Consider the following 27937-nt stretch of genomic DNA (forward strand, 5'->3'; position numbering starts at 1 on the left):
AGACACCACATCTCAATTCAAAACCTTAAGGTGGTAAATAGGTCATCACTTTTATAAATTCAACATTTTACCCCTTCATAACAATGTGAGACGTTAACCATTCACACTTGCACCCAAAATTTTCTCTCATAAGTGTGAGTCTCCCACATCCTATAATAGGATCCATCACTGGATCCAGCTCCTGCTCCCCAACCAAGTCGAAACACGGCTCTGATACCATTGTTAGGAAGTCCGGGAGAGTCGGGAACACCAATGGAACTGATGTTCCAAGACTACAGAGAGGGAGACAACAAGGTCCAAGGTTCTCAATTTTGAATTGAGATGTGGTGTTTCCCTCTCATGTGGTCTTAAACATTGGTCTCATTGGTGCTCTCGACTCTCCCAGACTCTCCAACAGAGTATCAGAGTCGGATTTGACTTTGTGGGAGAGCGGGAGCTGAATTCGGTGTTGGATCCTGTTTATAGGATATGGGGGACTCACACGGGTGAACTGTGAGTGATTAAAATCCAACATTGTCTATAAATGGGTAGAATTGTTAGATTTATAAGAGAGATGACTCATTTACTTAACATCTGAAGATTTTTGATTGATATGTAGTGTCTTCCTCTTCTGTAGTCCTAGAACATTAGTCTCGTTGGTGCTCCCGACTTCTGCAGACTTCTGCTAGTTTTGCTGCCTCTGAATTTGCTACTCCAAATATTTATGACTCTCATTTACGGAAGACGTTTCATACTGTGTGGAATAAATTTTCAGCTCTGTCATACAGGTTCATAGGCAATGGAAAACTCATTAAAGCGTGGCAAGACCCTTGGGTAGCTACTAGCTAGCATTAGGTAGTATGTTGAAGGATTATATGCAGAATCTCAATTCTAAGATAGACCATTTAATTGTGGCTGAGCTGATCAATGAGCAGGGAGACTAAAATTGAAGCTTGCTTGATAAATTATTTGATAATGACATCAAGGAAAAAATTGATGTTATTCATCCTCCTATTACTAATGAGGACCTTAACACTTGCATATGGGCAGGAATTAAAAATGGTTAATTCACTATTGCTTCTGCACTAAACTGTTTTACTGAGACCTCCTAATAGATTCAAAGCGTGGATCGGAAGAGGATGTGGAAAATTCAACTCCTAGAGGAAAGCAGAATTTTCTAATGGCAAGTTGCTCATGAAGGTATCAAAACGAAGCAGCTCTTGGCCAGGAGGCACATTGGAGACCCCTACTCAGGGGCGACGCTAGGGCCCGGTCAGGATGGGCGCTTGCCCAGGCTCGGGCCCAGTAGTTTTTAGCCCATATGTTAAAAAAAAACATAATTTAAAAAAAAATGAGAGGAAAAGGTTTTGGAGCTTATTGCTTAGTCGTAGTTTTTAGCCCATATGTTAAAAAAAAAACATAATTTAAAAAAAAATGAGAGGAAAAGGTTTTGGAGCTTATTGCTTAGTCCCTCAATCTCTTTCTCTTACTCTTTTTGCCGCGACATCCCAAGGTGGGGTTTACAGTTGTTGTTTCTTCGGTAGAGACATTATGGTACTAAAGCTACAAGTGAAGCATAACCTATACTTACAAGAAACTGCCGCTCAAATTTCGTGGCCAACACCGAACTACTTCGTCCGTCGGCGAACATAGTACTACTGCTGCCTTTTTCACTTTCATAAATAAGGTAACATATACTCTTAAGTTATGTTAAAGTAGTAACATCTTCTTTAAAAACAAAAAATGCTATACAATTATAAGAAAATAAATAATGAAGCGGTGCATTGTGATTGGTTGGGATAGTTATCTAGTTTTTTGTGGCTCTCATTTCATGAACTTTCTCAACAACACTAGTACATTTTAATTTTTGTATTCATTTGCCAATATACGTATTGAATTGAACATAGAATTCTTAATTAATGAATAATAATTTTAATACTACATGACTATTAAACAATATATGATTTGATGGGTTTGTGGGTATTGTTTTTGCTTTATTGAATGGTAATGAATTCTTATAATATCACATTAAATTGGTAATGATTTAATATTTGGTATTTATCCTTTTATGTCACTTTCTTTGCTAGCTTAGTAGGGATGTCATATTTTTTATTCAGTATTTTCTTTCTCTTGGTTTACAAACTCATTGAATTAGTTTTGATATTCTCGGTGTCGACAACATCCGTTGAAAGAGTTTTTTCAACAATGAAGATTGTCAAGTCTAAATTGCGCAATAAGATCAACGACGCGTGGTTCAATGACTTAATGGTATGTTACACTGAGCGGGAAATATTCAAGTCACTTGATGATATTGATATTATTTGAACATTCACCGAAAAGAAGTCTCAGAAAGAACATTTGTCTCGTGATTTTATTTAACACCCTATTGTAAGGTTATCTTTCATCTCTTTTATTCTGTTGGATGACTATTTATATATTATATACAATGACTTTGCGGTATTTAAATTTTTGCCCAGGCTTTATAACTTTTCTGGCTTCGCCACTGCCCCTACTGTGTAGACTGCCCAAGCATTGTAGAGGATTTCTTACGTGCACTCCAAGACTGCATGCACCAATGCAAAACCAGCGTGGTTAGCGCTTGCTAGTAAGCAATTCTGGAATCTCTTCTTCAGCTTGTAATTATTGGAACCGGTCTTGATGGGACAAAATAAAATCACTTTTTTGATTGATTCACGGTTCTCGTTGCTCACTATTCACTCGAGTGATTCAATCACTCTTTGGTTGCAAGACAATTCGTTCGCACAATGATTTGACAAGAAAAGAAATCTTTAAAATAGAATGGGGAAGAAAATAGAAATTAGATTTTGGGAGAGAGAGGAAGAAGAAGGATTAGAAAATTTGCAGAATTCCTCTTTGTTTTTAATTCTCAACTGTAAATTTCTCTATTCTTCATTTACAATTGGAGGGCACCTCCCTATTTATAATGAGACTGCTTACTTATTATACAATCTCTAATTAAAAAACAGACTTACAAACTTACAATATGTATTTGACTTACTGTTGAATACATACTTCTATCATTTATACTCAGCTTCGACTCTATTGAATCTACAATCATGTTTAACACAAAAAATTACATATTTAACATACCACCTAATTCATTGTGTCTAAGCTATCTACATTCATCATAGTTCTCAATCTCTTGAACAATTCCACCTTCACAACCTTCGTCAAGATGTCTGCAATTTGATTTTCAGTCTTGCAATGTTCCAAATTCATCTTCCCATTCGATACATGCTCTCTAAGATAATGTAATCTCATTTCGATGTGTTTGCATCTTCCATGTGCTATCGGATTCTAGGCTAAATTGATAGTAGACATGTTATCAAATTGATGATCATTGCTCCATGATTCTCACCCACAATTTCTTCGATTAGATTTAACATCCATGTTGCTTGGCATGCACAAAGACAGACAGTTATGTATTCAGTCTCACATTATGACAGAGCTATGACGGGTTCCTTTCTTGAACTCGAAGTAACTGGTGTAAACAGTATAAGTTTTTATCAGATTTTTCAAAATAGTCGCTAAAAATGCATACTGGGTATTTACAAGTTGCTGGTAAAAATGCATATATCCTACCACATATTTAAAATCGCTGATAAGATATAATCTTAATTACCAAAGTTTTAACAATTCGGTATATGTAGGGGTGCGACCGAATTTTTCAAAAAATATCGGTAGGGCAATATTGTTTTTTATTTTTTGGTGTTTTATGTGTGTAGTGAAATGAAGAGGAAGAGACGGAAAAAATCTTACCAAGTTTGAGCAAGAGAGTAGTTACTTAAAGCTCTTGAGGAGAAGTGGAGATGATGGAAACAATCACCCGAAAACAAAGGCGGGTAGAGTAATCCCCACCAGTTCTCCCTACCTAGTAAGGACAAAACAAGCTACTAAGTCCTCCAGGTAGAGTAATCCCCACCAGTTCTCACTACCTAATAAGGACAAAACAAGCTACTAAGTCCTCCGACTAGTCCTCACGATAATTACCACTATCTTAAGTACCAAATTTTTGAAATTTCCAATAAACTATAACTGCGTACCAGATAGATATTAAATAATTCGAATATTAAATAATTCGATAAAAACTCGTACCAAATTTTAATATAACTACCAGTTTTTTACGTTGTAGCAGAGCAAAAGATATTGCTTTATAGAGAGGTGAATAATGAGGAAAAGTTTCACTTTCATTCTTTTTAACACTCTTTTCTATTACTTTCGTTTAACTTTCTTTTTCAGTTCAAAGAAAGCCTAGCAACAATTTTTTCATCCCAACTTGGTCTTCTTGAGAAACATGTACTTATTTGATTTTTGGGTTAAATAAGTTTTTGGTCCCTGTAAAATTACCAAATTTCGTGTTAAGTCCCTTCAAAAATTTCCTTCAAATTTCAGTCCCTACAAAATTTTCCGTCTTAAAAAATGGTCCCTGACGTTAAAAGCCACTAACGGCTGCTGATGTGTCAAGACAGGTGGAAATTTTTTAAACCAATTGTTAATTGTTTTAATCCAGCGTGTTATTAAAAGGACCACTCATCATTCCTTTGCCCTAATTCCTCTTCTTCATCTTCTGCCTCCATCGTGACCTATTTCTTCTTCTTCTTCTTTTGCCCTAATTCCTCAATCAGTGTCACTTTGTGCTTCTTCTTCGTTCTATCGTTTTAGTTCTTCTTCGTTCATCTGCACATATGTCGTCTGTTTCAGTGAAATCGCGATTTGGTGGTAGGTTTTGTGGGTGTCAAGCTCGGATGGTGATGTATCAATGTCACAATGGGCCAAATAAGGGGAGGTTGTTTTGGAGATGTCCTTACTGGAAGAATGCTGATACTTGTAATCTATTCATATGGGCTGAAGATGTTGGTGAAATTTCTAGAAATGAAGATCTTACCATTAGGAATTCAGAGTTTGATGTCATGGAATCCGTGGGATATATGAAGTCATTGTATGAGGATGCAAGGAAGAAGAACAAGAACTTAAAGGCCAAGTTGAAAATATTGGAATTTCATGGAAAAATAAAGATGTTGGTTCTTGTTGTGTCCTTTATGATTAATTTGTATTTTTTGTTCAAGTGTAATTACTGAGTTGTTTAGGCTTGTGAACACTTGATAATGTAGTTTGGTTATGTTATTTGTTTGATGTATTTGTTTGATGTTATTGTTTGATGTTCTTGTTTAATGAAATACAATGTAGTTCTTGTTTCAATTTAGTTTGTTATGATACACATAAATGAAAAACCAAAGCAACTGATAACATAAGAGTGGTTCATAATACATTATAGGTTCAGTACAAAACAAAAGAGATACATCCAAAAGTGGTTCATAATACATCTTCATAATACATCTTAGATTCAGTTCAAAACAAAAGAGATACATCCAAAAGTGGTTCATAATACATCACACAAATGTTTCAAAGTAAATAACAAAACAGTAGGACAATTTTGGATCACTGAGTCATGCTCTTTTGGATGTCAGCCCATGGCTTTCTACCACTAGCACTGCTCACAGTAGAGTCTTCATCAGGAATTTCAAGTGGATCATTTTGATCCCTTCCAGGCCCCGGTATATTTTTTGCCTTCAAAGTCCTTAGTCTATCACTCTTTCTAATTGGAGATGCAGCAACATTAGTCTTTTTCCTTGGTGATATCATTGCCTTCACCTGTTAAGACAAAAAACAGTTAACAATGGTTTATAAACACAGCATGCCAAGGTATATCACCACTTGTTACAAACTTACAGGGTCACTCATAGTTGACATAGTTGGCTTGTTGGCAGCTTTGGACACCTTTGGAGCAATGGATGGTTTGACAGGTTTTGGAACCTTGGGGCATTTCCCAATAAAGGTCTTGGGACCAGATCTTTTACTCTTGACAGGACTGGTATCAATTCTCAATGGTGCAATATCAAGTATTTCCTCATCATCTAACAAGGCCTCCAATTCATCAGGATCAATTCCACAATACTTTTTCATTGCCTCAGCTGAACTGACAGTGTTTTGTGAATGAGGCACATCTTCATTGCTATGAGGCACATCATTAGCTTGCACATCATTAGCTTGATTCTCACTTACAGCTTCATTGCTAGGAGGCACATCATTAGCTTGCACATCTTCAGCTTGATTCTCACTTACAGCTTCATGTTGTGGCACATCATTAGCTTGCACATCATTAGCTTGCACATCTTCAGCTTGATTCTCATTGCTATGAGGCACATCTCCAGCTTGCACATCTTCAGCTTGATTCTCACTTACAGCTTCATGTGGCACATCATTAGTTTGCACAGAACCTCCTACATTTGCAGTAGACTTTGACTTCTTTGATTTCCCTCCTACATTTGCAGTAGACTTTGACTTCTTTGATTTCCCTCCTACATTTGCAGTAGACTTTGACTTCTTTGATTTCCCTCCTACTTGCACAGAAGCCTGCAACCAAAGTAATTGTAAGAAAATCAACCAAAATAACTGTAACCAATTTAGTTCAATTACTTACCCTTTTTTTGACTCCAGAAGTTCCCACATTAGGTGTTTGGCTTCCTTGGGTGGGTGCAACACCTGTTGGTACATCTGTTGGTACATCTCTTGGTACATCTCTTGGTACTTCACCAACAATAACTGCTAGCTGTTTGTTTTTCTTACAAGTCCTTTTGTTATGTCTATATTCAAAGCAAATCTTGCACCTATGACTTGTGTTAGTCCTTTGCCACCTTGTTTGACTTTCTTCATCAGCCTCTCTTCTTCTCAATTTCTTTGGTCTGCCAGGACCTCTCTTATAACTAGGTGGCAAGATTTCAGGGTCAGTGGTCTTTGGCCATTTGTTTTGGCCATTAATAGGACTGATAACTTCATTGTAACATGATACATAGGTAGACTTATGATAACACTTGTGTACATAGTTAATGGGGTTATCTACCTTCCTATGTATGGCTGCAACAGCATGTCTACATGGGATCCCTACCAAGTCCCAAAAATTACAAGAACAGGTATGTTTTGCCAAGTCCACAACAAAACTATCTGTGAACATTACATGAGTAACCTGAAATGTTAATCTACCTCCATAAGTGGGCAGCCAACTAGCACTTTTTTCTATCTCCCTATCTAACCTTCTAAGTGGCTTAGACATAATCACTCCTTTGTAATTCTCTACCTTCTCCCTAAGAGTGGCAAACCTACCCATTAGGTAGTTCCTAATCCATTCAAACATGGTAAGTATAGGTTTATCCCTTTGCATCAAAATAGTAGCATTAAAAGATTCACTTAGGTTGTTCATAAGAACATCACACTTAGAGTAGAAGGGAAAGGCATGCTTACACCACTTATTCTTGGGAACAGCATTCATCCATTCATAGGCATCTGGATTTGCCTCTTTGATTTGATTCATCTTAGCCTCATGATCTTCAAAATAGGTTGCCTTTGCTGCAGCCATTATTAGATCTCTATAGAGTGTACCACCCCCAAACTTCTTCTTGAAGTTAGCATACAAATGTCTTAAGCAAAATCTATGCTCAAATTCAGGATAGTCTTCCTCAAATACATTCACCAATCCCTGCATATAAAGACCTACGTTAATATCTAAAATCACATATAATCACATATAAGGAAAGAAAGATTAACAAATAACACCTTTTGCTGATCAGAAATGAAGCAACACCTATTATCAGAACCTATGTCGTCAAGAAGCAACCTCATAAACCAGCTCCAAGAATCCCTACACTCAGTCTCCACAACACCAAAGGCAAGTGGAAGATACTGATCATTAGCATCCCTACTGACAGCTATCAATAATATTCCACCATATTTGTTCTTTAAGTGACAACCATCCAATCCTATGAAAGGTCTACAACCATTCTTGAATGCTCTCTTTGTACCATCAAAGCACATGTAGCACCTTTCAAACTTAGGTGGCAAACCAGAAATGTTCAACTTAAATGTATTACCTATACATGCCCTTCTCAATTCAGCTCCATATGACCATAACATACTATACTGCTTGGCTGAGTCACCTTCAACAACCCTTCTAGCTATTTGCCTTGCTTTGAAAGCCCTACATCCAGTAATTTCTGTGGCATACCTCAATCTAACATCAGAAACAATCTCATTCAATTTCATACCTGAATTGTTCTTCAACTTGTCCACAATTATTCTAGACACCCAATCAGCATTAGCATTCTTGTTGAAGAACTTTCTTCCACATTTGTGCTTCTGAATTAAAGTCTTAATCCTGAAAGATTCAGTTCTCAAAACTCTACTGCATAAAACAGTGTAACCACATTGTTGTTTATCCTTACAAATAACCCTGCACCTTTTCCCATCATTTTTGGCAAACTTAACTTCCCTACCATTCAACACATTGTGTTCCAGTACAGCCTTTTTAAATTGCTTCAGAGATGAAAATTCCATTCCAACCTTGAACTTAAATTCCTTTCTAAGTTTTTCATCATCCCTAAACCTTATCACTGAAGGCCTACCATCATCACTATCATCATCTGCCCCACTATCAAGCTCATCTGTTAAGTATTCATCATCAATTAAATGTTCCCTTTCCATCTCTGCTGTCATCATTCCTGTATGTATCCCACCTGCACCATTTTCTACTCCACCTGCACCATTTTCTACTCCACCTGCACCATTGTTGATCTCTTCACCTACATCTTCATCAATATCATTCATCCTCTCCTCTTCACTATCATCAAAATGTATGCCATCCAAAGAGTCTTCACTTGATTCACCATCTTCACTTTCCTCCACATTAACATTTTCTTTTTCTTTTGGCTCAGTATATATCTCAATATCAGACTTTGTCTCCTCAGCACACATAGCTAACAATGTTGCATCCTCATCATTAACAAGTGGTTTTAGATCATTTTCAAGTGAGCCATGTTCGGACTTCCACCACATTTTCACATCTTCCTTTATAAATGAAGCATCCAAAGACTTAAGTAAATCACATGCTTCAAAATATGACCAGAAATCTGGGTCCTGACCAGCTATAGCAAAAACATCGCCCCCTTCATATGATACCCCTTCATCTCTTACAAATTTGCCATTGGTAAAAAATACAACCTTAAATAACCCCATTCCCTACACATTTCAAGTAAACCAATGGTATATCAGACAGTGACTTGACAACAAAATAAAACCCTAAACAATGGTATATGGCATGCAAGGAACAACCAACCCTAAACAATATTCAAGACAGAAATTCGCAATTATTAAACAATAGAATCAGAAAGTGGGACTTACCTTGTCGTTTTTTGGGACCGGAGCACTCAAAACAAGGAGTTGTCGTTGTTGGGACCACTTGAATGAAAAGGCAACGAAAGGGTTGAGAGAAGAGGGACCACGAGAGAGAAGAAGAGGGACCAGATGAAGAAGACAACATTAAAGATAAGGATGGATTAACAATTGGTTTAAAAACACGCTGGATTAAAACAATTAACAATTGGTTTAAAAAATTTCCACCTGTCTTGACACATCAGCAGCCGTTAGTGGCTTTTAACGTCAGGGACCATTTTTTAAGACGGAAAATTTTATAGGGACTGAAATTTGAAGGAAATTTTTGAAGGGACTTAAAACGAAATTTGGTAATTTTATAGGGACCAAAAACTTATTTAACCCTTGATTTTTTTTCCGCTTCTGGCATTTGAATTTCTAAGGAAACATGCAGGATAGACATTAGAGCGTTAGTCCTCCTTAGGCTTCCCCCTGTTTTCAATAGCCTCTCTCATCTGAGGGAGTAACTCTGTTTCCAGCAACTCCTCAGGCACATTCTATAGACCATAATAACAGTGCATTATATCCATTAGTACGCATCTGAAACACGTGTTTTTGTACCGTTTGCATGCATGTATTTCCAGAATCCGGTGCAGTTTTTTAGAACAGCGGGGTGAGAAAAGTTATGGCCAAAAATATTGAATCAAAGGTGGAAAAAGAAAAGATGCCAAAAATGTAAAATGGAGTTCAACAATAGATTAGAAAACTTAGACATCATATTAGTGACTAAAAATCATCTAAAAAACCACAATATGGAAGCACCCATCACTGTACAGGACCATCAATGATTATTTAAGAAAACAAACCATCCAAACTTGACATAACTGGCTTTATGAGAGGTGATTAATGGGAAAAACATCTTTACTTCCAGTTGAAGTCTTCTTTGTTCCTATCTCACAGGAATTTTTCTATATTTGTGATCAATGATGCCTTGGGCACAGCACCGATAATTGCATCTTTCTTTTCACCGTCCTTGAAGAAGATGACAGTTGGAATACTTCGAACCCCATACCGAGTAGCAGTTGAAGGACTCTCATCAGTATTGAGTTTGTAACACTTGAACTTACCTACATATTCCTTTGCCAGCTCGTCAATTAAGGGATGCATCATTCGGCAGGGACCACACCATGGAGCCCAGAATTCGACCAACACTGGAGTTTCGGACTCAATTACAAGGGATTGCCAATTTTCATCAGTAATAGAAGCAACTGCAATATAACCAATGAAACGAAAAGTTTAACCCTGCTAAGTACTTCGTTAAGATATGCAACAATTCACTGAAAACATAAAACAGAAGATAGTTACTACTTTCATTACAATTTTTCAGTGATACAAAAATCCTGAACTACAAAACCTGTCAACCAGGTGATGATAAACAAAGCAAAAACCAGAAAAATACAAAGGGCGTCCCAATGTGACGATCCCATCAGGTGCAGTCTGTTATGAACATATTTTTGAGGCTAAGAGAAATAGAGAGAAACTGCACTAAAAGAAGCTAACAAATCTAAAATTAACTTTTCCATTCATTTCATTTGATCCTCATTACATTCACCAACCATCTATTTATAACATAAGCATAACCTAATTCTATTATCTAGATCCTTCTAGAAGATGATGACTCACTACTATTAATTATAATGAGCTTATAGAACTTGTGCATAATTCATTACATTCCACCGATCTTGGAAAACACACCTTGTCCTTAAGGTGTAATAAAAAATAGTAACAATAATATATTCTAACTTATAATTAAACCAAACCCCAAAACTACTAAGCACCTTTCTTGTAAAAATAATATAAAATACATGTGGCATTAAAATTAACAAATAAATAAAATAAAAAGCCACCTGGGCATCCACGTCATTAGAAAAAAATAAAAAATAAAAAAAATACATGTCACATCAGTTTTTTTGCTGACTGGATGTGAGCGAGGTAAAAAATGAGAGAATTTTGAAATGTTAGGGAAATTCTTGCAACTTTTTTTTTCAGGGGGTTTTTCAAATGACCCCTATATGGCAGGGGGAAAATAGGTATTAACCCTTCTTTTTTTAATGCAGATTATTAACCCAAATCTATAAGCCGTCCATTATAATTAATAGAGTTGAGTCACTATCCTTTAGAAGGACCTAGATAGTGAGTAATTGGTGTATGCCAATATTATAAATAGGTGATTGTTTAATGTATTTATCATCAATGAAATGAATGAAAATGAATGGAAAAGTTAGTTTTAGAATTGTTAGCATTTTTAGCGTAGTTTCTCTTTTTTTCTCTCGGTAGTAAAACCATGTTCATAACACAGTCTAAGCCTAGATTTTTACCTACGAGAGTTTTGGTTTTGTAGGGCTAAGTCTAGATTTTGGTATCTATTTCATTTTTTAAAATAATTGAAAGAGATCATATAATATTTCAATCCCACTAAATTTATTGGTATCAGTGTGTAAATCGATATTCTATCTGGGATTGACACAACCACAACATCACAAAACCCAGACAGAACCCAAGCAACAAATCAACCAACAAAGCACAAAAAATAAATAATTTCAAAACCCTAACGCACAATCACATAGAATCACACAAGCCGATCAATCACGCCAAATTAACAGATCCAAAACAAAACATCAATTTGATTAAAAATCAAAACCTAACCTTCAACAGCCGCAGTATCTCGAGCCTCGCAAAGGACTCTTCCGCCGCGAGAACCGACTCTCGAAGCGAACTGACTCCGAAAACTAATGGCAGCGAGTGGTCTTTGCTTGAGGCCGGTGTAGGGAGGAAACCTAGCAGTGATCGGGCGGCAGGAGAGGGAGGAAGCGGCTATAGGTGGGTGTTGGGAAGAGCGAATAAGGCAGAAAGATTCGAGTTGTACGGTGGCCATGGATGTAGAGAATCGCGGCTCCAGAAAGAGTGTGACAAAAGTGTTGTAGTGATCTATGAAGAAATGTGAGAGTGATGATAGAGACAATCGGAGAAAAAAACGCTATTGGGTCTTTTTGTTTTTGACAAGTTTTTTTGTTTGTTAGTGTTTTTTTTTTTTTTTTTGTTTCTATGTTAGTGTTGTTGGTTTTTTTTGTTAAGTTAATGTGTTTTTTTTTGGTAAATCAACATTGAAATCAAAGATTTTTTTATATTGTCTTCCAAATCAAGAGTTACGAAATTCATTTATGTGTCTTTCCCATTTTTGAAAAGTCGATTAGAAAGAATGTGTGGGTGTGAAGTTCGAATGATGTCGTAATATTATAAGAATTATAAGAATTGTCATAATAAATTAAATCATTTTTTGAGATGTCTATTTTGGCAGAGTGATGATACATGTGAACTATTCATATTCGATGAAGTAAAAGATGTTTATGGTGTTAGAAATGTAAATGGGAACAACTTGAAGGATTTGGAAGTTGTGGAACAAATGAAGGAGTTGCCTAAAGCTTCAAAAAAGAAGAATAAGAAGGTGCAGAAGAAATTTAACTCAGAGGATTATGTTGGGATAGTCAAGTTGTTGTTTTGTAGTTTCTCTATTAATTAACATCTACCTTATAGTTAAACGTAATTGTTGAATGAGAGTCACATTAGTTTTTTCCAATGTTGTTGATTAGTTATTGTATAATGCAACCATCTAAATGTAATGACTGTTTTTTAATGGAATGTTGGTGTTTGTGACATACTAATCTTATAATGTTGATTAAATTTATCCTTAACGATGTTTAATTTTTAAAGTAAGTCTGAAAAATGGCTCTTGATTTTGGCATAATTTTGCCTGATTTTGGACAACTTAGGTTTTCCTATGATGGCATAATTTGTGGCACAAATTTGATAGGTTGTGGCATAAAATTTGGCAAAATTTTCCATTACTTTGTCAAGCTCCAATACATTATCATATCATTACACAACTGCTATGTTTTTACAGCAATTTCTACCACGTTTTTCAATAAATATTGCTAAAATTAACAACAATTTCTATCATATTTTGACAACAATTTCATAACAATATACATTAATTATTCATTCATGACATTACAAATAAGTTGTTCAAGTTATTCTACATAGTGTTGATACAAACAAGTTGTTAAAAACCAAATACTTTGTTTGTTACATTGACAAAATACAACTGAATGCTTATAGCATATCCAAAATAGATCATAACAAGTGTCTGACAAAATACAACTTCAAAATATAATCACGACTTCAAGTGTTTGACAATATCTTCATTGACATAGCCTTTTGCATTTGCACCCTAACTTTTCATTCTCTTAGCATTCCCAATTGCACATATTGAGGTATCCTCTTCAGGAATTACAACTGGATCTTCTGGATGTTTTCCAGGCTCCATTATATCTCTTGTTTTTATGGTCATGATTATGTCAATCTTTCTCCTATGAATTATACCATGCTTGACTTTCTTCCTCTTTGATATCATACTCTCAACCTATAATGGCAAGTAAGAGTTAGGATATTTATTTATGTCTGTAACTCTTGGAGGTTTAAACATAGCCACTTTGAAAGGATCATTGGTAGTTAGAAAATTTAACATAGCACACTTATAGGATCATTGGTAGTTTGGTTGACAACTCTTGGAGGTTTGAAAGCATTAGAATTAGCCACTTTGAATGTTTTACCAATACAGATTCTGACACCAGCTGACTTTGAAGGGGTTTGGTTGACATGGGTGTTGGTTTGCCAAGATTTTTTCCAATACTAATAGGTTAAATGTCAAGTATGTTGCTTCCATTGTAAACATCATTCAACAATGATGTTAATATATCAGGGTTTATCCTAGGGTACTTATTCATACCAAGTTCTTGAATAAGAGATGCTTGTGTTTCAATTTTAGTATGAGCATCTGAGTCTGCAGTTTGAGCATATATACATCTAGTTTGCAAATTTGGACCTGCACTTTGCACATCTGGACTTGCAGTGTTCTGACTAGGGGTGTACACGGGTTAGGTTGGACTAGGTTTGTCCTAACCCATTATCCAACTCGTTAAAACTTTAAAGGGTTTGATTCATTGTTCAACCCGTAATTTCACAGTCAAAATCGACCCAAAGCGACCCGTTCACTTATGGGTCGGTTCGGTTAGGTTCGCGAGTTATGTTTCAAATAAAACATATATTTTTTATAATTTTTTTCCAAATATAAAAAATTGTAACACAACTCAATATAATTTACGTTAATTTCTAACAATCGAATTGGATAAAACACATCATATAATGTCTAATAAAATTCATCCACAAGACATAACACTTGATAATAGCAGAAAACTCCACAAGAGATGTTATTTCCATAAAATACATAAGTTGAAAATGATACAAAATAAAATAGTGGTTTGGTTTGATTCATCAGGTTCCCTTTTACGAAGACTTTTTGGCCTTCCTAGTTGAACATTAGAGGCAATATCACAAGATCATTGGTCTTGGGCCATTTGTTTTGGCCGTGTAAAGGGGTGATTCATTCTTCATAACATCAAACATGCATTTTTTGTGGTATCACTTATGCACATACTTGATGGGATCATTTATTTTCATGTGGATTACAGACACAACATGTCTACATGGTATCCCAACCAACTTCCAACAGTTACATGAACATGTGTGATTAGACAAGTCAACAACAAAGCTATTAGTAATAATGGATTTGTGCCTTTGTAGCAAAATAGTTTCATTAAAATATTCACTATTATTATTCATCAACATGTCACACTTAGAATATAAAGGAAAAGCATGCTTACACCACATTGTCTTTGAATTTCCCCTAAGCATTCATAAGTATCTAAACTGGCCTCTTAGATTTTCTGCATTTTTTCTTCATGTGCTTCAAAGTATGTTGCCTTTGTTGCAGCCATCATGAGACCCCTAAACATAGTTACACCTCGAAACTTCTAAATGAAGTTAGCATGAAAATTTCTTAGACAAAACCTGTGTTCAAGTGTTAGGTACTTCTCCTAAAATACTTGTACCAAACCCTGCAACAAAAAGAAAACTATTCAGTTTCAAATCATCAAGTAATTAATAACATGTAATAGGAGTATGACATACCTTTTATTGGTCAGAAATGAAACACTTCTTACTTTCATCAATGTCTTCTACACAACATACTGTAGTCACAATATTTTTTGTCCTTACAAACAACCATACATCTATTTGCATCTTTTTTTCAAATCTCAGATTCTACCATTAAAATATTACGCTTCAATATAACACTTTTGAACTTCTTCGATGAAGAAAATTTCATCCCAACTTTTAAAATAAAACCCTTTGTAATTTCATCTTCTTCATTGAAATCTAACCACATTTGGCATATCATCACAATTGTCATCTTCAGCCCCATTGTCAAGTTCGTAAATCATATACTCTTCTTCTATTATATGTTTCCTACCCATCTCTGGTATGATAAAAGTAGTGTTAGTTGGCTCATTTGTGGTAGCATCATCTGTAGTAGTTGTATTTTTTGGTTAACAATCATCTAAACCCTCATCAAACCCTTCATCAAACCATTCATCCTTTCTTCATCATTATCTTTAAAATATATACCCTTGACAGACTCATCACTGTAGTCATTAAATCTTTCAACATTATTTTCAATCCTCATCTATCTCTCTCTTTCTCTCTCTCTCTCTCTCTCTCTCTCTCTCTCTCTCTCTCTCTCTCTCTCTCTCTCTATCTCTCATACACACGCATACATATTATTCATTAATGTTGCCTCCACTCCATTTGGTTTGGGCTCAGCGAATATTCCAACCTCACTTTTATAGTTCTCAACAAACGCAACTAACTCATGTGCATTTCCATCATCGCTCAATGGTTTTAGATATTCTTCTAAACTACCATCATCATGTTTCCACCATATTTTTACAACCTCGTCTTCAAACCCTAAACCATCCCCTTGATTAAATCACACGCCTCAAAAAATGACCAAAATTCAGGATCATGTCCATTGAATGAATACGTATCCCCACCCTTATACCTTAACATATGGTCTTTTACAAAATAGTCATTGGTGTAGAATGCTACCTTAAATAAACACATGCATATACATAACATATATGGTAAAATTGGGTCAAAATGAGGCATATACAGTCAAAATACTAGACATATACTACACATTGTATAACATAAAAATGTAAATACAATCCAACATAAGACCCACAATCAAGAACATAAAAAATCTTTCTTTTTAGCAAAATAATAGATTACGACAAACACTAATGAAAGGATAAATCCTAAATTAATATTCAAATAAAATATTGAGAAATCAAATGGAAACATGTGGACCAACCTGAGCTAAAAAAGTTGAGGGACCAAAAATGACAGTTTGGACCACATGCACCTTTTAATACACACAGTTTGGGACGAGAAAAAGCAAAGATTTTTCCTTCTGACTCAAATGCGAAAAAAAAATTATTTTGTGACACAAAGCTGCAAGCACAACAATTCAACATAGATGAAGTAGAGAAAGGGTGGAAATGGAATTCAATGACAATGGCACTAAGAAGACAGAACTTTTATAATGGAGAGAGAATATGTTAGGGTTCTTTGTTAAAATGTAGTTAAGAAAATTTCCATCTCATAATTTTAAAAGTGATAAATATGTCATTTAAAAAAATTCCAACGTGGCAATTGATTATTCAGTCAATTTTTAAATAAAAAATGTCATATGTACCTTAATGCCAGCTTCTCTATTGCTTTGTTCTCAAGATTTATTGCCTTCCTCCATTTCTTTGATTTTACTATTTGTTCATAAGACGACAAATTAGATTCATAAATAAAAAGAGAGAAGTTTTGTACCCTATTATATGAGATCCCTTCTTTATTGGCATAATCTTCTATAAAAGTCAGAGTTCTTCTTCTTCAAGTTGGTCAGGCAGCAACATCATTAATAACAACATCAGTGGAATCGGTGTCTTCCTCTATTTGATCTTGTGAGGTTGTTACATCATTTGAGATGGTCTTGTCATCTTCATGATTTAAGGTTGTTGTATTTCCTTCATCTTCATTTAGCACAGCTTCGTGTTCACTTTCCTCCTCTTGATTGTATGTCTCTTCATAAGCTTCTCCCCAATCCAAAACGCCATGTGTTTGTATTTTCTGATGTGTTTTTCCAATACCATTTTTCACCTTCTTCAAACACTACATCTCCGATGATTGCTACTTTATTTGTACAAGGATCTATCATCTTGTACCCTTTTGATTCATCATTGAAAACTATCAACACTTTTTTTTTTCTTCTAGCATCCATTTTTTGTCTCCTAGCATCAAGTATATGGATATTGTCAATGCATCCAAAGACCCTGAAATAATCAACGTTGGGTATAAAACCACTTTAGCATTCTTCTAGAGATTTGTTTTTCAAAAAGGCGATGGGACGTAGGTTTAGAATATGACAGGTTCATTGTACAACATCTTAATAAAGCTTTTGAGGTGGCTTCTTCTCTTTAGGTAAATATCTCACCATGTTGAGAATTATTCGGTTTTTAGCATTCCAGATCTCTCTTCTCCAAACTGGTACATTCATATTAATAATGCCCCCCAAACTATGGCACCTATAGCATTCCACTTTTGACCTGACAACAAGTTGTCTTCCTCTTCCTCGACCCCTAGTTATGCCTCTGACTTTTCCACATCAAGCTTCATATGTCACTTTTAAGGCATGCTCTTCTTCAATTAGGCATATCATTCTCTATTAATGAATTAAGAGACTACTTTGGAGTTCATCGACAGTTAGAGTATCCATATTATTTGATTCCTTAATAGAACACGCAACATAATGAAATTTGGAAACTAAAGAGCGTAAGATCTTTCCTATGATGTTGATTTCTTTTACATTTTCTCCACATGCCTTTATTTTCTTAGCAACGGAGAGTGTTCTTCCAAAGTAAGCATTAACGATCTCCCCTTCCTTCATTCTTAAGGTTTCTAACTCATTTTTAAGAGCCTTAAGGTGTGCTCTCTTCACTCTAGTTGATCCTTTGAATTTATGCTTTATCGAATCTCATTTCCGCTTAGATGATTCATCGTTAAGAATGATCTCCAAGATTTCTCTATGTATAGCTTGATGAAGATAATTCTTCACTTTCTTAACCTTCAATTCTACTTCTCCAATGAGTGTTGCCTCTGCTTCTAATGGCTTCGGAATCACAATTATTTCATCTTCTACCAGGCTCCATAATTCCTTTGCTTGAGGGAAGTTCTCCATCAATTTGGCCCAATGCTCCTAATAACCATCACATTTATGGATGGTAGGCTGCACAAACATGTTGTGGTAATCAAACGATTTTGTGATATTATATTAAAAACTATATTTTTATTCAACTCATTAATTTCAAAAAAAATTAAAAAATTTTATTTTATAATTTTTATAAATAATCTTTTACCTCTAACGATTTGAATACTCTCCATCTAATATATTTTCTTTAATACATAATTCACAATTTTTCACTTTACTTGTACAATCAGTTAAGTCTACTTATCCCACTCTTTGTTATTACTAGTTTTAATCATTTTTTTAATCTTACAATTAAAATATTTATACTTTTAACTTAATGTATATTTCAAATTTTATTTGTCGACTTAATCATATATGATTATTAGGGCCGGTCTTGGGCCAGGGCAAGCAGGCCCATAGCCCAGGGCCTCAAAAAATTGAGGACCTCGTTATCAATTAAAAAATTAATACAAGATAAATAATAAATATTATGTTTGCTAAAATAATTACACATCGATAGTGGTGTTGGTTCGACTCCCTGTGATATCTTGTGCTTCACTGTTTTACTACATATAACTATGTATGAAAATAACTAAAAATGTTTTACTACACGTCTACAACATATAACTATGTATTAACTATGCATTAATATAACTATATAAAAATCTGCATCCGACAACATATAACAAACATATAAATTAAAACTCCTTTCATTATTGATTTACTACCACATATAACCATGTATTTAATATAACTAAAAAAAATTACATCCCACAAGATATAAATTATTATTTTTTTAATTAACTTGATTAGAGTTAATCTAAGTTGATATAATATTTATAACGTTTTTTTAATTTGTTAACTAGTTTAGCTTCCCTTTTATTTATATATCAATTTTAATAAAATTTTGAGGCTCTTAATATTATGTCTTAAAATTTTTAGGCTCTATTGAATTATTTAAAATTATTTTTAAATTTTGAATGTTTATAATTTTTAAATTTTATTTAAATATTTAAAATAAATTTTAATGTTATTTATAATTACATACAATTTATTATCAAATTTCTATGATTAAATATAATTCATTATCATTTGTGGAATTGTATATTCAACAATTTTTTTATGTAACACTCTAATTCAATGCGTTCATTTGATTTGATTGCATCGATTTTAATGCACACTCACATTTTCACGTATCTATCTCCTTGTTAGTTCTTTACTGTCGAACCTTTGTGTCCCACGTTTCAACGAACACACTACGCCGCTGCCACCACCATTCTCTTTGAGTCACACTATGACCTTCTCCTTTTTTTGAAACGGAAGAAAAAAATAAAACTCAAAAAAAAGAAAATAAAATTCAAAATTAACTACTCAATTTTTTATTACGGCTCAATTTCTATTATTCGCCCAGGGCCTCTAAAAAATCAGGAACGGCTCTGATGATTATATATGTCAAATGTTAGACAATTATAAATTTATAGGTCATATGTATATTATATTCGGTCAATATTTTGTTGTAAATCATTCAAAATAAATATGTAATATTTATCAGCAGTAGATTAAGATTTCAAGAGAAAATTTTTATCAAAGTCAAACAATCATGTTTTAAAAAAAAAAATTCTCACTAATTTTCAAAGTATTAATATCAAAAATAAAATTATATATCAATTCAATTGGCGTTGCATTAGAAAAATTGGAGTAAACGTCAAATAAATTAACAGTTGCATATGGATTTGTCAATTGAATTTGGTGGCACAACATGGTTAGTGTCATGCGGTATCGTCAATTCAATTGGCGCTTTCATATTTATATACAGTCGTCAATTCAATTAACATTATCTCTATTTTTTAAATGCATGCGTCGATTGAATTGATATGTGCTCTGTGTTGTCATGGTTTTTTGAAATATGAGTACTTTATTATTTAAGAATTTTTTTTGAAAAATTTATTTATTTTTGTTTAAAAAAATTTAAAGAATGGAGCATAATAAAAAAATATATTTTGAAATAATTTTAAGAAGTCTCACAAAAACGAGTGATATTATCTTTTAATTAAAAAATCTCAAATATCTATGTAAGAAGCCCATTAAATTATTTATTGACCATTGACCATGTTTATAAATTATTTTATAGATATTTATTTATTAATGGTCAATAAATTATTTATTTTTAAAATTAACCATTTGGTTATTTAATAAAAGAATTAAATTCAATTATTACAATAACTAAATCCATATAGAATAAAAACTAATTAATTAGAAGGGTTTTTCTAACCTATGCATAGGATAAGAGCAATTAATACATCATTTCTTTCCATATAAATTACCATATTAATTATTTTTCTTTTAAAAAGTAATCTTTTATACTTTCTCTGTCCCACCCAATTAATGGATCCACATAAATAATAATTAATATGATAATTTATATTTAAAAAAGTAGTGTATTAATTGTCTCTTATCCTATGTGGATTAAAAAAACCCTAATTAGAATAAGCTTTAAAATAACTTGTTTTTAATAATAGGCAAGTTCTTAAATACCCTATAGTTTTAATTGAGTATCAGTATGTTAATTATTTAAATTTTTAATTTTTTTTTTCATTTAAAAAGGTTAACACAATATTCAAAAATAATGTGGTAATGAGTATTCTCATTTAAAAAAATTAACACAATATTCAAAAATAACGCAGCATTGAGAATTGAGAATTCTCATTTAATTGGAGAAAGGTAACTAAATTAAAAGATAAGAGAGTGATCAGCTTAATAATAACCATTAATAATAAACTTCTTAAAAATGGGGACAACTTCTCTACCCATCACAAAAAATTGAGTAGTGTACATTCCACCAATTATATTACACCATTTGATTTTGTTCTATTTAATTAATTATTAAATAACATATTATTTTGTTGTTTGCAAAGCATTTTACACTAAGGGTAACTTTACCCAACTTTTTGTGTTGGGTAGATAAGAATTCACCCTTAAAAATATTGATAAAAATTAAATCAAGTAAAAATCTCCCTTTACGATAATAGCAGACGTGATTCATAAATACTAAAAAAAAAACTACCATACTAAGAGCAAAATTGTTCAAAAGTTAACAGAGTTAGTTAAACAGCAAATGAAATAATTCATAAATCACTAGAAAAACTGTGACCAACAAAATTACAGCATTTCTAATCAACTTATACTATACGACACTAAAAATTTTGATTTCTATATAAAGAAAATTTAATAAATCATGAAAATGATTCCTTATCCCTGATATGTTACACAGGGAAGACACTCATCTGTGGGCAGGCATAAATAAAGCTCACCTAAGGTCATGTTGGCCTCAAATTTGCCTGTGATTTTGCAGTATTGTTCTTGCACTTCTAAAAACCCCTGATAAAATTACAGTGCCAAAGCATTTTGTCAGCTAGATCTAAGATGTTTAGCCCGTTTCTTCTTATGTTTCTTATGTGAACCGTTTTCCGTCAGAGCACCATTCTCCTCATTCTTGATTTTCCGAGAATGTCCGTTTTCCTTTGACTTCTTCTCACTATTTTTTTCGTCCTTAGAGGCGGATTTTCTCTTTTTTCTGGAAGAACGTGTGCTGGGCTCTGCAACGGTGTTATCTCCATCTCCACGTGGAAGTGGTTCTTCCTCGTAATCTAACTGCCAATTGCACAACATATCATTCTCTCCAAACTGCTGCTGTACCGGCTCACCGGCACCAGGAAGCAAACTATTAAAAGTTATTTCTCCATTCGACCCCCCTTTACGCTCCATCAAGACAGGATCTGGTCTAATTATAGTGCCAAGAATGCTCCTGTTAGGTCCTAAGCTCAGGATGACCTTGGGATTTGTCAGAGTTGTGAAAGCCATTAAAAATGCTGACCGAACCTGCAAGAATACAACAACAATTGCATTTAAGTCCAACTTTAAGTTTAAGACAACATTTTCTAGAATATCGTTTACTCGGGATACAAACAAACCTGGAAGTAATTGAAGGAGCTCTTCCCAATGTCGTTCTCTGGAGTCTGATTCAGTCACAGAAAATTCAAGTCAATCAACTATAGTTATGATATATATATTTATCTTGATGCACAAAATAATACAAGTCAATTACTTCTTTACAAAGAGAAAAAGTTGTTAATCAAAGAGAACCTGTGGATCCTCAATGCCGAGAAGAAATGGCCTTCCCTTATTGTAAAACCTGAGAGATGAAAAAGGGGAAAAGTCAACAAGTTTTAAATTTTATAGAATAAATTAAAATTCACATTTCTTTGCAAATATATCCAATTTCTTACCCTTTACTACTCTTTCGGAAAAAGGTGCCAGCTCCATTACAAGATACACCGACATCTGAGGTATTCAATTTACGCCCATAAAAATCGAAAAAATGTACCTAATTTCCCAAAGAAAAATAAATAACACATTATCAGAACAGAATTTTTTATTTATATCTTACTTAACAACACAAATAGGAGACATCCAAACAAAGGCATGCAGTACAGGATTATTTCATATGTTCCCTTTCAAAACAGTATAAACCATAAAAATAATATCACTTGATAATCATGGTGTTAGGATGAGGTAATGAATTAGTTAGGGAAGATATTAGTTAATAGGGAGGCTTTGAGTGGGGAAGAAAGGTTATTGGATTAGTTAAAATTTGATGAATAGAACAATAACTCTATTGTAGAGGGGAAAAACCTTGGAGAGATCTCTCTCCTATTCTCTTTTAATCCATTCTTCTCTACGCAAAACCTCCCTATTTATACATGATATCCTAACTACCCCATTAACTGATAACTTCCTAAACATATTTCTTACCTCAAATCCAAAGAACCCATTAACTAATAACTACATGCTATTAAAGAAAAGAAAAAAAATGTAAGACAGTTGTTTAGAGTATACTCACCAAAAGGAGCCCTAAGTTGTGCTCTGTAGAAGTTTGGCTCAGACGGACATTCTGAAGCATGCAATGGTCAAAAATTAGAAATGACATAGTTGAAAAGCAGTGTCTTGAACTTTATTCAATGCAAAATATTTTACAGAAAATTAGAAAAAGAAAAGAATAATTTTACGATCCATTTTTGTTGATATGCAAGTGGCACATATATAGAATAAGGAAGCCTTGTGATGAAGGTAGAGTAAATAAGCACATTTAAGAATTGCTCACCCGTAACACTGCCATCAGCATGGTAAGGAGAGCATAGGAACCAATCCCACCAGAATAAACCTGCATACTTTACAAGAATCTTCCATTAGGCAGACAGGAACCCAGAAAATTGCAAGAGATACAACATATTCAAGAAAAATTCATACCTCATTAAGTTCTCTTTGTTGTAAAAATACTTTCAAAATCAAACACAAAGGCCGTAGTTGCGGCCACTTAGCCACTGCTTCCTGCAAATTCAATGGTTAAACCATGAAGAATAATGTACATCATGTTCAATCCAACACTGAGTCATTGAGACATATATTGATTATTTTCCATTTTATTCCTCTAGGAAAATGAGAAAGAGAAATTTCTCAGAGTGCTGGCTTAGTTTCAAAATGTTTGTATTTTTGGAGCTTCCTTTTACAAAGTTCCTTATTGGAATTTTACCTTAATTGGATAATTTAAGTACAATGCAGAAATAGGCACATATTGCCCACTAGAAGGCTCGCGTTCAAGGTTTTGAAACAAAAATAATAGAATATTGAGTTAATGAAAAATCGAAATTAGAATACTCTAATCAAGCAAAATAACTTCAAATATGATGCAATATTGTGTTATTGGATGATTCCAAGATGTTGTATTTGTTTATGTAATTCGAGTAAGAGAATACTCTAATCAAGCAAAAGAACACTCAGGAAATCATTCAAGAACCACCTACAAGCTAGTATTCAATACCACATGGAAGGAGAATAACATAATAGTGGTGTGTTATTGCATGCTTCTAAGATGTTGTATTTGTTTATGAAATTAAATATCAACTAGTTATCACCGATGAATATAAGACGGTTTGTAATATACTAGTAGCTTATAACACATATTTGTGCAATCATTTCTTTCTATTATTTATTTAATGGAGATTTAAAACAATTAACATATATAAATATATGTATCAGAAATCTGTACAATTGTTTTCTTCAATTTTTCATTTACAGGGGAATTTAAACAGTGACTAATTATTTTGTAAATTGATAAAATTATAAATTACAAACTCAGATAATGTACACTAACTCTCAAACCAAAATTACAAAATGCATCTTGGAACCAAGTAGTTGAAATAATAAAAGCAAACCTGAATATATTCAGCAGCCTTGGGTCCATTTTCTATGTCAAAACTGAAGAGAAAAAAAACGTAATACCATAATGGATCAGTGATATTAGGTTGTTGACAGGAAAAAGAACATAATACTGAAAGAAGTTAAACTGGCTTTATGCACACACAAAAATTGAGCAAAAACACAACAATTCGATATGTGGCGACCATGCATCTAGTAATATAGCATAAAAAGAATAATGTCACTGTAATTTGCAAGAATTGGTAGTAATTGCTAATATAGAAAGTTAATAGTGCTGGGGTATCATAGCCGATGTCCTATAAGTATTTACCTACTTAATGATATGAAAAATAAATGCATGCAAGAAAAACAAAAACTAGCCTCCCAATGAAAATACAAAAAACAGTGAACTATGCAAAATTCTGATGTACACAAATGATAAATTAATGAACAAGAAGCACAAAATAACTTCATAAGGTGAATGTATATCCTGTTGTAGTCAAAGAAATTTTCACAATACAGATATATCATATGGTATTGCAAAACCCCATTTCCCAGTACGCAGACAGAAAATTAAAAACCATCATATATATTTTATTAGTCTTAATTGCAGTTACTGCATATATAGAAAATCCTTAAAAAAATTAAGCATATACAAAGTTTCAAGTTAAATAACTCATCCAACATCTAATATCATATACAGCCAAATAAATGACCAATATGCAAAAACATAATTAATGATGACATGTGTGAACATAATTAAGTGGAATACGCATATAGAAAACAAGAAGAAAAAAATTTAACAACAAATCTATGAATCAAAATTCAAAAAGGAGAATGTCGTCAAACCTTATATCAAAGGAAAGACCACTACTCTTTTCAACAAATTTAATAATTGGCACACGAGCCTTTCCAATAACCTAAGAAAGATTTACAACCAAAACACCATACAGTTACTAAAATCACTACAACACTTTTTATTTGAACAAAAACACTGATATTTGAGTAACTAGACCAGACCTGTATCTTTTTAGCCATGCTCCTTTGTGACAATGATTTAGAAATTGCATTCAACCCAATCTGTGGATTCGGTAAACCTGATTTCAGAATCACAACCTGCAGCCAAAGGATTTATTAACAATGTATCTATCAATCAAACAGCCACAAGTACTAGTTCATAAGAAAGGTTGAGTTCTGCATCACAATGTGAAAAGGATGACTTACATCAATATCACTAGTAGGAAGATACAGCCCTGTCCTGAAAGACCCAAAAATTTCAACCTAAAGGAAACAAAATCAAACTTTCATTGAAATATAAAACTAAGACTCTGATTGGATGAATAGCTTACTTAGTCTATGTTTGGTTTCACATTTGAGGCATCTAGAATTAATTCTGGACGCCTAGAATTGATTTTGACATGTTTGGTTGATTTCAAGTAGAATTGATTATGCTTTCAAGAATTGATTCTACTTGAAGCTAGGATTTGTAGCTTTTGATCAAACGTGATTTTTACACTGGAATTTATTGTTCAACTCACTTTTGCAATAATTTCTCCAAACATAAAACACTTTACCTTGGACTCACTTTTTTCCAAAATCAATTTTACATAATCAATTCACTCAATCAATTTTTCTCACCGCAAAACCAAACACACGCATAAATCACTTTACTTTTAACTCACTTTTATCCAGAATCAACTTTACATAATTATTTCACTCAAAATCAACTTTTTCACCGCAGAACCAAACACACGCTTAATCAATTATAGCCTTAATCCTTATTATACAGAGTATGTTTAATTTAGCTTTTGGAAGAGTCAAAAGCAATTCTAGAGTTGTCGAATTGATTCTCCAATGATTTAGAGGTGTATGGTTCTTCTAAAGTAGAATTGATTATGTCTCCAAAATTGATTCAACTTGACGCTACAATTTGTAGCTTTTGAATTTAAACGTGATATTTACACTGAAATTTGTTGCTCAACTCACTTTTACATAAAACTTATCCAAACATAAATCACTTCACATCCAATTTTAATTCACTTTTAGGCCGAACCAATTCTAAAATATTAATTCACTCAAAATCAATTTTCCTCACCGCAGAACCAAATATACACATAAGTGCTTATGTATAAGCTATTTCTAAAAGATTAGATAAAATAATTTGAAAACAGCTTCTGTACATGTCATAAATTGTTTTCAGAAACTCTCCTAAAGTCAAATAAGTCAATCCAAATAAGCCCGGAAGTGATAATGCAATGCAACAGCTAAATGATAACCATACCTGACAATGAGGCCATATATGCTTAATAACTTCAAACACAGATTCTATTGCTGAGTCACGTTTAGCTTTCTCTTCAGGAGTAGGTGACAAAAATTCACAAAAATCCACTATCTCTGAACACCAACAACCAAAGTACAAATTTTTTCAGAAAAACAAAAAAGGGGCTTCACCTAAAAAGCATGCACAACCAAAATAAAAACCAATGGGTTAAATTAAAATTAAATACCTTTATGAAGCTGAAGCATGGGGCTTCTGAATTTGCAGTTCCCACGAAACCAACCACTCTCTAGTGTCGGCTCGGGCCCAAGCGCCGGCGTCTTCGGCTCGAGTTCAGGAGTCGCTTTCTTCGGCACAGCAGGCGTAACAGGCTCGGGGAGGGTGTCTTTGTCTTCGGCTTCTCCGGCAACATCGAGGGAGAAGAAATCTTGGGCGGTGGAATGAACCGACTCGACTTGAGGCGTGTCGAGGGAGATTTCGTTACGGAAAACGGAGTATTGGCCGTGGTTGTCAGAATCTAGGGTATCGTCAGGGGCGAGGGAAAGTGGAGTGAGAGTGGTGTAGAGAATGGTTTCGGGAATCTGGAGATTCTCTGGTTCAACCTCCATTGAAAGGAAGGAGGTAGAAGAAGAAGAAGTGGAAGAGTGAAGAAGGTTTGAAATTTGGGATTGAATTTTAGGGTTTATGTTGTGACGTTGTGGCCGAATTAAGGTTAGGTAATCAGAGTCGCGTGTAGTTTGTTTTTTTAAAAGAGGATAATTAGTTCCGAGAAATAATGATAATGGATAATTAGTTTGGATTATTATCTTAGGTTAGATTTGGTTAAAGGAAAAAAACAAATATTTATAAAATCAAATATTTATAAAAATTTAACTTAACTGAGGTGTAAAATATTTTTAGAATGTTGTTGCATAATCGATTAAATTATTTATTGGTTATTTTAATTACAT

At 33.7% G+C, this 27937-nt stretch overlaps 3 protein-coding genes and 1 long non-coding RNA gene across 5 annotated transcripts; 1 reads left to right on the forward strand and 3 right to left on the reverse strand.

The window, feature by feature from the left end:
* Positions 1-2092: 2092 nt before the first annotated feature.
* Positions 2093-2924, forward strand: LOC131647828 (uncharacterized). Its single transcript, XR_009297979.1, has 2 exons — positions 2093-2367; positions 2457-2924. It is a non-coding gene; the product is annotated as an uncharacterized LOC131647828 (long non-coding RNA).
* A 3382-nt stretch (positions 2925-6306) lies between these two features.
* Positions 6307-9495, reverse strand: LOC131653455 (uncharacterized). 2 transcript variants are annotated; one of them, XM_058923593.1, is made up of 3 exons: positions 9232-9495; positions 6482-9069; positions 6307-6414 (listed from the first exon to the last, which is right to left on the reverse strand). In XM_058923593.1, the coding sequence occupies exon 2, from the start codon at positions 9064-9066 to the stop codon at positions 7567-7569; it is 1500 nt and encodes a 499-aa protein (XP_058779576.1). In that variant the 5' UTR covers positions 9067-9069; positions 9232-9495; the 3' UTR covers positions 6307-6414; positions 6482-7566. The 2 variants fall into 2 exon arrangements, with proteins under 2 accessions (XP_058779576.1, XP_058779577.1); XM_058923594.1 differs by having other exon boundaries at positions 6482-9495.
* Positions 9496-9999: 504 nt separating this feature from the next.
* On the reverse strand, positions 10000-12267 carry LOC131653456 (thioredoxin M4, chloroplastic-like). Its single transcript, XM_058923595.1, has 2 exons — positions 11908-12267; positions 10000-10469 (listed from the first exon to the last, which is right to left on the reverse strand). The coding sequence occupies exons 1-2, from the start codon at positions 12134-12136 to the stop codon at positions 10156-10158; spliced, it is 543 nt and encodes a 180-aa protein (XP_058779578.1). The 5' UTR covers positions 12137-12267; the 3' UTR covers positions 10000-10155.
* Positions 12268-21558: 9291 nt separating this feature from the next.
* Positions 21559-27743, reverse strand: LOC131653458 (uncharacterized). The gene is made up of 13 exons (XM_058923596.1): positions 27217-27743; positions 26991-27103; positions 25934-25990; positions 25730-25825; positions 25559-25629; positions 24727-24769; positions 23762-23842; positions 23616-23675; positions 23355-23405; positions 22741-22838; positions 22598-22646; positions 22426-22470; positions 21559-22333 (listed from the first exon to the last, which is right to left on the reverse strand). Exons 1-13 carry the CDS (start codon positions 27593-27595, stop codon positions 21863-21865), a joined length of 1614 nt encoding a protein of 537 aa, XP_058779579.1. The 5' UTR covers positions 27596-27743; the 3' UTR covers positions 21559-21862.
* Between the last annotated feature and the right edge of the window lie 194 nt (positions 27744-27937).

Source organism: Vicia villosa, linkage group LG2, assembly GCF_029867415.1.
Source record: "Vicia villosa cultivar HV-30 ecotype Madison, WI linkage group LG2, Vvil1.0, whole genome shotgun sequence".
NCBI classification, from domain to species: Eukaryota; Viridiplantae; Streptophyta; class Magnoliopsida; order Fabales; family Fabaceae; genus Vicia; species Vicia villosa.

Excerpts from the sequence above, each read along its gene's own strand:
- LOC131653455 (XM_058923593.1), bottom strand. The coding sequence starts at position 9,066 with ATGGGGTTATTTAAGGTTGTATTTTTTACCAATGGCAAATTTGTAAGA.
- LOC131653456 (XM_058923595.1), bottom strand. The coding sequence starts at position 12,136 with ATGGCCACCGTACAACTCGAATCTTTCTGCCTTATTCGCTCTTCCCAA. Across the intron at positions 10,470-11,907 it reads AGATACTGCGGCTGTTGAAG|TTGCTTCTATTACTGATGAA; the intron begins GTTAGGTTTTGA and ends GTTATATTGCAG.
- LOC131653458 (XM_058923596.1), bottom strand. The coding sequence starts at position 27,595 with ATGGAGGTTGAACCAGAGAATCTCCAGATTCCCGAAACCATTCTCTAC. Across the intron at positions 25,826-25,933 it reads TTCCTACTAGTGATATTGAT|GTTGTGATTCTGAAATCAGG; the intron begins GTAAGTCATCCT and ends CTTTGGCTGCAG. Across the intron at positions 24,770-25,558 it reads GGTCTTTCCTTTGATATAAG|TTTTGACATAGAAAATGGAC; the intron begins GTTTGACGACAT and ends TTTTCTCTTCAG.